This window comes from Arachis hypogaea, chromosome 14 (genome assembly GCF_003086295.3).
Source record: "Arachis hypogaea cultivar Tifrunner chromosome 14, arahy.Tifrunner.gnm2.J5K5, whole genome shotgun sequence".
In the NCBI taxonomy this organism is placed as follows: domain Eukaryota; kingdom Viridiplantae; phylum Streptophyta; class Magnoliopsida; order Fabales; family Fabaceae; genus Arachis; species Arachis hypogaea.
Window position 1 is genome coordinate 120,848,392 of NC_092049.1, and position 11,932 is coordinate 120,860,323.

General features: G+C 33.1%; 3 protein-coding genes across 19 annotated transcripts; 1 reads left to right on the plus strand and 2 right to left on the minus strand.

Annotated features, from left to right (window-relative positions):
- Positions 1–354: 354 nt before the first annotated feature.
- Positions 355–4,993, plus strand: LOC114925150 (uncharacterized). The gene is made up of 8 exons (XM_072214784.1): positions 355–920; positions 1,087–1,313; positions 1,427–1,529; positions 1,967–2,415; positions 2,617–2,655; positions 3,242–3,315; positions 3,426–3,579; positions 4,158–4,993. The coding sequence occupies exons 2-4, from the start codon at positions 1,227–1,229 to the stop codon at positions 2,158–2,160; spliced, it is 384 nt and encodes a 127-aa protein (XP_072070885.1). The 5' UTR covers positions 355–920; positions 1,087–1,226; the 3' UTR covers positions 2,161–2,415; positions 2,617–2,655; positions 3,242–3,315; positions 3,426–3,579; positions 4,158–4,993.
- On the minus strand, positions 3,963–6,036 carry LOC112743047 (CRS2-associated factor 1, chloroplastic). Of its 3 annotated transcripts, none has more exons than XR_003813704.2 (5): positions 5,545–6,036; positions 5,230–5,454; positions 4,989–5,089; positions 4,358–4,838; positions 3,963–4,280 (listed from the first exon to the last, which is right to left on the minus strand). XR_003813704.2 is itself a non-coding variant. In XM_029292240.2 (2 exons), the coding sequence occupies exons 1-2, from the start codon at positions 5,911–5,913 to the stop codon at positions 5,356–5,358; spliced, it is 468 nt and encodes a 155-aa protein (XP_029148073.1). In that variant the 5' UTR covers positions 5,914–6,012; the 3' UTR covers positions 5,229–5,355. The 3 variants fall into 3 exon arrangements, 1 of the variants encoding a protein (XP_029148073.1); XR_003813705.2 differs by having other exon boundaries at positions 3,963–4,262; positions 5,545–6,012; XM_029292240.2 differs by lacking the exons at positions 3,963–4,280; positions 4,358–4,838; positions 4,989–5,089 and having other exon boundaries at positions 5,229–5,454; positions 5,545–6,012.
- A 1,966-nt stretch (positions 6,037–8,002) lies between these two features.
- On the minus strand, positions 8,003–11,657 carry LOC112743893 (probable pre-mRNA-splicing factor ATP-dependent RNA helicase DEAH4). Of its 15 annotated transcripts, XR_011871199.1 has the most exons (10): positions 11,261–11,657; positions 11,121–11,149; positions 10,893–10,968; positions 10,380–10,641; positions 9,632–9,724; positions 9,320–9,443; positions 9,108–9,198; positions 8,649–8,710; positions 8,415–8,519; positions 8,003–8,255 (listed from the first exon to the last, which is right to left on the minus strand). XR_011871199.1 is itself a non-coding variant. In XM_072214779.1 (4 exons), exons 1-3 carry the CDS (start codon positions 9,741–9,743, stop codon positions 9,117–9,119), a joined length of 318 nt encoding a protein of 105 aa, XP_072070880.1. In that variant the 5' UTR covers positions 9,744–9,881; the 3' UTR covers positions 8,003–8,710; positions 9,108–9,116. The 15 variants fall into 15 exon arrangements, 3 of the variants coding, with proteins under 3 accessions (XP_072070880.1, XP_072070879.1, XP_072070881.1); XR_011871203.1 differs by lacking the exon at positions 8,415–8,519; XR_011871202.1 differs by lacking the exon at positions 8,415–8,519 and having other exon boundaries at positions 8,649–8,806.
- Between the last annotated feature and the right edge of the window lie 275 nt (positions 11,658–11,932).

Below are 11,932 nucleotides of genomic sequence, written 5' to 3' on the forward strand. Positions count from 1 at the left end.
GTGTATATAATGAACTAAAATTTTCAACTGAACTTAAGCTTTTGTCATAGTAAAATTTATCCTTGCAACTTAAGAATTATGTTCTTGTTGCAGGTGGGGTGACATCAATGAACGATTTCCCGAGAAAATTCTTCCCAGATGTGTACAAAAGAAAACACATGCACCTGGAAGTGATAGACTACGCAAATATAACAATCAAGTGCTGATACTCTTCACATTCTCGCTCTATTTATCAGTACTAGTAATGACATTCTTTACTTGTTACTTGACAAGAAAGAAAGGCAGAAAGGCAAGTATCATTCTGGGAGCCCTTAGCTTCTTGGTTAGAGCAATATTCAATGCAGCTGCACATAATATTGCAATACCCTTTGATGAGCATTGCAATGTTCTGTGCAGCTGCATTGAGTATTGCTCCAGCCAAGAAGCTAAGGGCTCCCACAATGATACTTGTCTTTCTGCCTTTTTTTCTTGTCAAGTAGCAAGCAAAGAATGTCATTACTAGTGCTGAGAAATAGAGCGATGATGTGAAGAGTATCAGCACTTGGTTGTCATATTTACAGTAGTTTGTCGCCTCCTGGTGCATGTGCTTTCTTTTGTAATCGTCAAGATCTTGTTGAAGCCAGTGAAGAAGCACAGGCTGTCACTAGCCCCTTTAGGACACTCCTGAAGAGGAAGTACAGACTCAACTTGTGATAGAAGCCTTAGGGATTCCGGCATTCAAAGATGGAAATTTCTTTTTAAATTCATGACTCGAGCACTACAAACATAATAATGAATTGGATTACTTAAAACATTGGCAGCTATATATATAATGGCATAAACAGTTTGTGCATGATCACCATTTTGCTTCTCAAATTCTCATCATGTTTCTCCATGGCAATGGTTTTGTCCACGATAACCAATACATCAGGCATGGTTTTGTAAGCTCCATTTCCATAATCCGCTGAACATTTCTGCAAAGAGGCATCCAGCACATGTCATCTTTATCTTACAAAACCATTTTCAGTTGCTATATATTAACTATCAACTAATATTAAGCTCCACAGTTCTTAAACCAATTAACAACCTGATAATAACTAATTACAGTCAGGAACACTCGTTGCTTACCATATGTACAAGTGAAATTAGAAGGTAGAAGCCGGACCAGAAGTTGGTTGAGAGGCTGAAGACTGCTATCTTGGCTGCTAAAGCTCTGGCTGCTGACGTTGAGCAGAAGCAGTTTGGAAATGAACTCACCAGGGAATGGCTTGATAATCTCAAGGATGCTTTCTAGACTGCTGATGAAAACCTACTTAGCCATGACCAAGACTGAAGTTAGTTCAGATTTGTTCTCTGATAGTATATTTGTTTGCCAATAATTTATTGGGTCTGTTTAGCTGATTACATTTCACATTTTGATGTTACGCCACTGCTATTGTAAGTGCAGGATTTTGATGACATGGATAAGCGCTTGAAGGATATAGAAGATGAAACTGCTGCTCTTAAAGAGATGCAAGCCAAGGTCAAGAAGGAGATGGGATCTGTTCAGGGTAGCTATTTTAATTTTTATTTTGTAAATGATTTCTCGTTCTGCATTGATCATAGAACATGTCCTAACTCCTTTGCCTACAAGATGTTTTGTTTCTGGTTGGATGATTATGATTTGGCTTGTTTGTTACTGGCTAATGAGTAGCACTCTCTCACTTGGCTGTGAAGGCTATATTCTTGTATACTCATTTGAATATTCAGGTTATGAACAAATTCAAACTGAATTTTATTGACCTCTGTTTTAGAGTTCACAGGACTTCATGACTTCATGCTTAATATTATTGCATTATACATTTAGACCATTTTTTATGTGGTTTGTTATGTTTTTCTATCTCTTTTTCATTCCCTTCTCATTCTTATCTATGTTAATGTGTAAATAATGTTATCCCAGTGTATTGTTAGACTCCATTGTCTGTTATTGATTCTAATCTCCGGATAGATCTTGGAACTGCATCTGCTAGTCAGGTCAACAGAGAGGAGATAGATTCTCGTTCAGTCTTTGTAGGCAATGTGAGCTCTCTCATTCCCTCTTTACTTGAGAAATTTTTATGTTGTTTGGCTGTCTTTTCCTCACCACTCATGATATGGACTAAATATATTAATGTCTTAACTTCTTTTGAAGATATCAAGTAAAGGAGAACGTGTACAATTGATCGAGTACAATTTAATCAGATTTTTAATTAAAAACGGGCCACTAAAGTCACCAGTCATCACTAATAATAATCACTCACTTGTCTTTTTTTAAAAATATATTATTATATAAATCTCTTTAGAAAATTTCACTTGGTGTTGCACACACACAGAGATAGATAATAGTTTGTCTAAGCTTAGATAGCAGCTTTCTACCTTGAAGAGTAAGGATCATCAATCATTATTATTTATTTTATGGTATGAAAACAACACACTCCAAACTCTTTATATTATTTCTTCTTCACATACACATATCTATCTATATCTTGATGGATTTGTTTCCATTATTTTTCTATTGTTTATTTTCTTTTGTTTTTCTTTTCGCCATCAAATTTCAATTCAGATCCCCTTAAAAAATCATATTCTAATAATATTTCATCTTTGCCTTTTTGTTTTCAGGATCTGTGACTACCAAGCAAGTCCAACCCAATATTATTGGTACTGGATCAATTAATTAATTAGTTAATATATTATAATATGCTTTGTTTAGTGACTGAGGTTGCATGTCGGTGGTCCTGTTATTTCTTTTAAAAATAAAAGATGAGTTTTATTTAGGACATGATAATGTTGCTTGAGATTTATTATCCTTTAGACAAAAACAAAAAATATTATATGATAAAATTCACCCAAAGGTTCGGCAATAGTGATTGGCTTATATTATGATCAAGACTTAATCGTAACTGAATTTTGAATATAAAAATGGCAGTACATTGAAAAACATAATTATTTTAAGATCTGTAGCTAGAAGGAAACATCTGAAAAATGTGCTGGCCTGTCCTATAGATTATGAAACATTTGCATGCTTTATAGGCTCAATTCACATCAAATTTAGTTTCTTTAGGACTTCTTGTAGTCTATGTTAATCAGGAAACATATCCAACTTCTTTATCTGTCATGTTGATCTGTTCAAAATGTGAGCCACATATCATCCAAAATGTTCTTATTTCTTGGAAACCTTTTTGTCCTTCCTAACCAAGAGATATAAAAATTGAAAGCATGTTTGCTGATATTTTTTATCTTATAGGAAGCAAGTGCAATACCTTTTGCTGCACTAACGGCTTGGCGTGATCTAAAAAGTACTGCCAGAATAACTGAAGGGTATGATTTCAATTGGATGAATTTAAGTTTTCATCTTATACCCTCTAAATTCATCTTGCTAAAACCTCTTTTTGTTTTACTCACTAATATTCTTTGGTTTATCTCAACAGACAAAGGATATTAGTAGTGGGAGGTGGAGGAGCAGTAGGTTTTGCTGCAATTTAGATTGCAGTAGCTACTGGTTGTCATGTTGCAACCACTTGTGGAGGTCAAAGCATTGAGCGACCAACTGGTGCTGAGCAGGCTGTTGACTATATTACTGAGGTGGTTATGAATATTTTTTGGATCATATTACTTGCCATGCTCATATATTTTAATTATGAATCTTTTTTGGATCATATTACTTCACATCTCTGCCTCAAATGTGAGTTTCCCTTGATTAATTACCCTGATTAGAATATTTAGTGTTTATTCTTGAGTTTGTAATGGGAGGGGAATTATATGATAAAATTGTAAGTATTTATGTGCTATTTGTCTATTGGATATGCTGGAGATTGGTTCTGCTATACTCATCTTGAAAATTAGCTTGAAATAGACATTTTTTTTTATTGGGGGCCTCAGTCCTTCAAAAAAAATTATCAGAAGTTAAAATCAGGTGATAAGATGAGTATTCACTCAGTACAAAATAATATGTAGGACATTGCAAATTAACAAAAATGGTGCATTTGATAAGATCATAACATTTTATGATAGCAATAAGTATCACATTAAGAGTTTTGCAAGTTCATCTACTCGTAATGTTCCTCGTGGTACAACATTAAGAAATCGTTCATCAAAATTTGTTTTTCTTTGAATTTTAGAACTCTTTTGAGTCTTCTCCCTTTCACCTTTATCTTTCACAGGAATGGCAGCAGTTTCTTTTCCCTTGGAGGAAGCGGAACCTTGTTGCTTGGCAGTTTTTTGAACCACAACCTTACTATGTCTCCTAAAGACTGGTCCGGAGGAAGCTGATTTGGCAAAGGAAACTGTAGTTTGATAAATAGGGTCAACATCCAAAGAATCTTCATCTAAAATAAGAACTGTCATTAGTTCCTAACATTACCTCAGATCCTAAAACTGATGTAGAAGGGCCATCACTGCAGCTTTTGCTATCCATCATATCCTCGGCTCCATTGCTTTCATTCCAAGCTTCTGAGGGGCAATTAGCATGGCTGTCATCATCCGACAAAGTCATATTAGTGAGAATGTTCCAGCGAGACTCCCGCTCACCATAGGAGCCTGTAACATTGTTTATACATTCGGCTTCAGATTTTCTTGCAAGTGAAGTAGCACTAGTGACAGATTGCTTGCTATCTTCTATGGGAGACGACACCTCAACTTTTTCCAAAGCCAAATCATGCTAGTGTCATTGCCTTCATTCTCTAATGAATTCTCCTGCCGACTTGATGCTGAGACTTCTGATGCTAGTATCTTGTTATTTTGTTCATTGGGCCCCTTTGAATTATCTGTGGGATTTGGTAGAGCCGACTTCCAATTTTGCCCTCTCCACATAAGTATGAAAGCAATACACATGGAACGAGATCCTACATTTAAAAAATACAGATCATCATTAGTTTTTAAAGAAAACAGTCTTATGATATAATAGCAAAACCAAATAAACAAATAAAAAAGGCTTAAATCCATTTGATCTTCATTCAATATTGCATACAAAATTGTGGCAAAAATGTTTATACCCTTAGTTTGGCTCCAATCTTTCTATAGTCACTTTTATTTAGCCCTTGGCAGTTTATGCGGACAAGTTCACACTCTTCAAATGCCTCTCTGACATTTTTTCCTGCAACAAGAAAATATATCATTTTCTTTGTATAAACAATAAAAATGAAGACAGATAAATGGCTGTTTGCCAGCAGAAAAGAACAATAATTTTGCTTTAAAGATGAATTGTAGTGGACATTCTCAACATTAAAGAGGTACCTAGCTTGCATATGGGAATTAATTCCCTTCCCTTTTTACGCATTTCAGTTACTTGTTGTAGCGTTAAACCTTCTGGAACACGCTTAACAAGCTTAGGATATACTGGAGGCACAGGCTTCCACAGCATCAGGGGAAACCGCGGCCGTGTTCCATAGTTATAGTTTCTGCCTCGGAAAGGTACAACACACCACCCCTTCTGTAGATTATTTTCCCCCCTGTCTTCTCCTGGTAAACCAAATAATGACATTAGGAGGCTAGAGAAACATAAAGAATGAAGAAGCAAGAAACAAAAAAGTAGGAGAAGAAGATAATAACCTCTAACTGGCGGCAGACATTGTCCATATCAACTCTACAAACTCCTTTACACTTAATCTTGCAGACCCTCTTTCGCTTCCAGTGAGCATGAATATTGTCCAACATGTTATGCGTCAAACCATCTCTATCTAAATAACACAACAGGTAAAGCTTTTCCTTTTCCATTCCCAAAGCGTCGATCTCCTGCTGAGTCAAGGGCTCACTGAGAATCTCTTCTCTGGGGGAAACGTACCGGGGGAAGGTGCCGAGAAGAAAAGGACCAGGGGACTGAACGGGCTTTATCCCTTTCTTGTCGGGCGGAGGAAGCACGAAGGAGTCGAATTCCTTCTGCTGCTTCTTGCTGGGTGGAGTGGGCCCCGACCCGTTCATGGGCGGGGTGTGGTGGCAGGGCCCAAGGGGAGGAAGGGGGGCTCCCGGATCTTGAGTGGCTTGGCCTTGGGAGTCACCTTAAACTCTCAAAATAAAATAAAATGTTCAAATTTATTTTTATTCGGTCCAAATCAAAACAATAATAAATTATTCTATTTAACATTTAAACAATAAATAAAATCGTTCATATATAAATCATATGTAAAATTGCGAATGTAATTATAATTACTTATATATATGCATAAGTCTTAAGAAAATTAGAATTATAATTTTTTAACATCTTTTATTAGAATATATTTAGAATATTATATATATAATATCTAAGTATATTTTGAACTAATATTATGTTTTTTAGTTTAATATTAGATTAATTTCATCGTTATAATTATATTATATTCTTAGCCTATATATAAATAAGCAACTCGCATAAAACATTCATCATAGCACATATAATACAACAATAACAAAGTTTATTCATAAGTTATTAACATAATGAACTCTAACATCTTTAATTAAGAAACAACTATACATTATTTTAACTAATTTTAATTTATGTTACTAAGAATGTTGTAGTTATAATGTATAAGCATTAATAACTAATAAGATAACCATCTAATTTAAACTTTAAATAACAGAGATATATATATTTAAAATAATTATATAATTTGATCATCAGATAAATTATAAAAATAAATAAGGAAAATTAGAAAAAAGAGATAGTGATTCGAGCCAAGGGAGACAGAGCTGTCCCTACTGTATTGAAATATGAAGGCAAAAGAAGAATATCACAGTTTCAAGTATATCGAAAATACTGGTATTCCAATTGTTTTAACCGTTGATTTGAATTATAAAAAATATATATAATATATATTAATTAAAATTAACGGTTAAAATACTTGAAATACTGATGTTTCCGATTGAAATTTTTCCTATCACATATATATGGTAACATATTCTGGCGTGTTGCCTTGTTTGGTCTCCTTTACATATGGTCATGGCACACTATATCATGCTATGCTTGCACAACTATCTGCCAACCCTGTTTCTTTATATTAATTCACCGAATAAATACTAATTATTTTTAACTAACCTAAGATTCTTGGGATTACAATCTGTTCATATATATAGTGCGTGCAAATTGTGATGCACATTAACACTGACAGAAAATACGATATGATATAAAATTTTCCACACATGAATTTTTAAATTTTATAAATTATTACAAGAATACGGTGTATATATATAAAATAAATTTTTAATTATTTTTAATATTTTTTTAATTATATAATATATTTAAAATATTTTTTAATAAATAATAATATATTATTTCTAAATTTATTTTTTAAGAATTTATATTAAGAATAAGATTAAATATGTTGGCACGTGATAATATTTAAGTATATTTACACATGTATAAAAAATAATTTTTTATTTTTTATTAAGATACGATTGAATATACAGGCACATATATTGAACAAATATCGATAAGTATCGTATCTAAAATATGTTCGAGGTACAGATACGATAACGTAACTCAGCTAATTATTCGTGCTTTATAGTTAATTATAATGTCTAGACTCTAAACTACTTCTCCTATCACTACAAGAAAAATCACTTTTAGCGGCCATTTATTTTGCTTTTAGCGGCAATAAAAATAGCCGCTAATACATTTACCAGCAATTAGACATTAGCCGTCTTATGCTTTGCCGCTAAAAGGTTTTAGCGGCAATTATAAAATTTGTCGGTAAAGACTTTTTTAATGGCCACAAAAAGTATATAATTTTTAGCGGCCATTTTCTTGGCAATTTATATTACCACCAAAAGTTATTCTAAAATTGCAATGTTATTCATTTTTAGCGGCTATTAGTATTGCCGCCAAAACCCATTTTATCGGCAATTTATATAGCCACTAAAAATGTAATGTTATTCACTTTTATTGGCCATTACTATTGCCACTAAAATCTTAAAACTTTTTTAGTTATATTATACTTATTTTCTTAGAAGCAACGAACTATCTTTTTATTAGAATCTCAATTATTTTTGCCAACAAATTTTATTGTTATGCATAATATAAATATACTGAAATTAATTACTACAAAATGAGATATTTCATTAATCTCAAAATATTGATACACAAAAATTCCTTGAAAAGTAATATATTATATTACAAATCTAAACAAGAAATACTACAAGGCTATAACTATATCAATCCTGCAAGAACCTAAGTCGGAATTGCTGCTGATTAGCGATGAATTGCCACTTGACGAGTCATCTTCTAAAACTTTCTTTAGGTGGGTGAAACTTTGAATAGAAAAAAGAGTGCTCATGTGTACCTGGTTTGACTTTGATACAAATTTTAATAAGAATTAAATAGTTAGACATTAGTATTGACAATAAAAAAGAGAGTAATGCTTATAAATGGTTAACATTTGTAATACAGTGGGAAGAACTTGTCAATAACAATTAAAAATATTTATTGAATTGAGGGACCATGAGATTACCAAGTTCATTCTGAAACCTTCCATTTACAATTTGAATGAATGAATCAATCATTAAAGGCTGCTGCAGTCTAATTAATGTGAATGTTCAAGCCTTCAATTGTAAACCTACTCAGAAGATCATTACTCATGAAACTTTCGCACAACACCATTACTCTTTTAAAAAAAATAAATTTATAAACATCAATTCATATATATTAAAAATTATTTTATGACCACAATTAATCTAGTAAGTACCTGTAAAACTAAGCCAAGAGATATGTCTTCAGGATATATGCAAACATAATCTTAATGAAGCTCTGCAGAAAGCATTTCAAACACTTAAACCAAAATCCAAAAATTCAAATACATCCATGAAAGACCATGCAAAGTATCCCTTTATGTTTGATCAATCTCTGAAAAGAAAAATTTAGGATCAAATGAGAAAAATATACACACATAAAGCAATTGTGTTTTCCTTTTACGAGGGTCTAATTCATTAGCACTATGAGCCTTTTAGAATCAAACTATTCTGGATCCAACTGAATCGGCTACTTTAAGGTAACTTGTTAGCCAAAAACCAGTTTTCACATGTTATGTAACCAAAATTTCATAAGGTCTATCTTTACTTTTTAAATAAGCTAAATAGAGTAGTAACTCAAGAAAAATAAGCTCTCATTTTTTTTTCAAACCACAAAAAACTAGCAACTGCATTACCTTATGGAATCAAGCACAGCACCAATATATACATGCAAGTATTCCACTCTTGTCACATCTTGAAGTGATGAATTCCTTTGTGTCTGTTGACCTAACAAAACAAGCCATTTGTCACACTACTTTACCAATGGCACAATGCATTATAATGATTCGCATTCACCCTTGTTGTTGAAATAATATATGTGTGAGAGAGAGAGAGAGAGAGTGAAAACCTCCACCCTGGTAGCAATGTAGTTTCAGCTGATAACATGGCAGCAACAGTCAAAGCCTTAGGTATGCAACCATAATCATTTGCCTCCATCAAGGTTCGTGATAAGGAAGGTTCTAATGGAAGCTCTGCATAGAATTTTAGAACAAAAAAATAAAATTAAAATTAATAAAGTTAGAAAGAAAATAGTGCACAAGGAACTTGTTGAAATACTCATTCAGAATGACATCTCATGATGAAGATAATGATAGTGAAATGCATGATTTCTCCAGACTAATTTAAAATTAAACCAAAAAAGAAAAGGAGAAATAACTACCAGCCATCTTCTGTCCAATACTTGTAATTGCACCATTTTCATCAATAGCATCAATCAGATATAATTGCTTCAAGGCATCTTGTAAGGACTCAACTGCAGAAAAGCCAGTCATTCATCGCCAAGTTATAGTCGAGTAAAATCCACTAAATCACTAATTGTCATGGAAGATGGAACAGGAAGATTAAAATAAAGAGAAACTAAACATATGCATTAAAATCAGTTGGGAACAGAACTCTGGGCCGATAAAAAGAACAAGAGTAACAGTAGAACACCATTGAAGAAGCCACAGAAAGAATTCAAAAACTTTTGAAATAACAAGTGAAAAAAGAAAAAGAAATGAAGCAACTTACCACAATCAAATGAGAATCAAGTTCAGTTATTTAACATTACTAAGAAAGAAAAAAAGAACAATTTAGTAAACTTTCAAATAAGAAAAAAGTATCTTACATGAAGGAGGATCAAGAAAATCAAATTTCCGGAGAACAAAGGTAATGCCTTGTGGTTATGCAACTAAGTAATCTAAATAAGGAGAACATGAGAGTAAAACAACCAGTTGAAGGTCTCTAACTTAATAACTAATAAAAAAATCATGGGCTCTTTGAGTGGCTGCCCAGTCTTCATCTGTATCATTTGCAGGAAGAATAATCTAAATTCAATATAAAAAGACTATGAACTTCAATTAAGAGTTGGTATAAGCTAAGTAACTAAGTCAAAGCTTTTTCCTTTGCAACAAGTAAATACTATATACCTTATACTTTCTTCTATACAATCTCACTACTGAAGAATGTGATAGCAAAATATGATGAACTGCCAACTAAGGCTCAGTTGTGGAGTCACCCCTACTGCTATTATATTTCTGGCAAAATGGGGGCGAATATCGTATAGGTGGGGTTGTTTCTTGATCATAACCACCTATGGTAAACACGTTCGGCTCGTTCATAGTATTCCAATATAAGACTCTGTCACCGAACTCTCTGAAACACACTTCTGCATAATTTATGAAGTCTCTTCTGCATTCGCATTCAAGTGATTGTTAGATTCATATTTCTCAGTTCTTTCTACAGTTGTAAAATAAGCAATTGTGTCTCAAGCACAAGAGTTTCACTGATTAATTCAAACAACAGTGTGTATAAGGGTTCATTAACATACATGATTTTAGGAGTATTATACAAGGCTTTACTATAGAAACTAATACAGAACATAAATTAAATTTCAACGTTTCTCATTACAAACACAAGTTTGAGTTAGGAGTATTATATACTTGGAATCAATCTTGACCAAGAAATGGATAACCTATAAGCATCAAGGCCTGTTCCCACCATGAGTTTCACATCTTCCTGCAACATAAAATCATCAGAAACGGTTGAAGCTCCAGCTGGCATTTTCTCAAACACATTATGTGCATATTCTCAATTTTCCACAAATTATAAAAGAAAAAATCACAATGTAAACAAATAATGGAAGGAATGCGTATTAGTGTATTATTGACCTTGTATTTGTGGCTGATATAAATTCAACCTAAATGAAAAACAAGCGTGAGTGTGTGACTTAAAACAAAAGGAATCAAAGGAACAATTAACAATAATTGAGAAGATAAGTAAACAAAGAAGACTAAAGCGTAAGGTTGACCTGTTCAACCATTCTATGCTTGAGAATGGTGGATTTAGCCATGACCTTAATGGCAATGCTGTCTCCGGTGTCGGTGTTCTTGGCGAATATACCTTCGGCGACTCCTCACCTTCTTCATTGTTTCGCAGAGAGAGAGAGAGAGAGAGAGAGAGAGGGAGAGAGAGAGAGAAGAGGAACGATGAGAGCTAAGAAGAGTTCGGCGATGAGAAGAGTGTGATGACACTCACGATCTGTCTCCATCGGTGGCGACAGCATCCTCTACTAGAGGAGAAGAGTTCGGCGACGAGGGATGGTGATGGTTGATTGCGTTTATGGTTAGGTTGCTAAGAGAAAGGGGGTGTCCGTGAATTTTGTTCTTCTCTCTCTAATTGTTATAAAAAAAGATTTTAATAAAACTAATACTAGCCATAATACAATGGCCATTAAAAACATTTTACTAAAAGTAATTTTTTTATATGTTAATAAAAATAATACCAGCCATAGTATTATGGCCACTAAAAACTTTTTATTAAAGATAATTTTATTATATTTTTAGTGGCAATAATAATAATTGTCATTATAGTATATAATATTAATGACAAATATATAATAGCCACAAAAACATAACTTAAATACAAAAAATAGTGGCCATTGTATTATTGCCGTTAAAAGTTTGTCGTTAAAACTAATTAT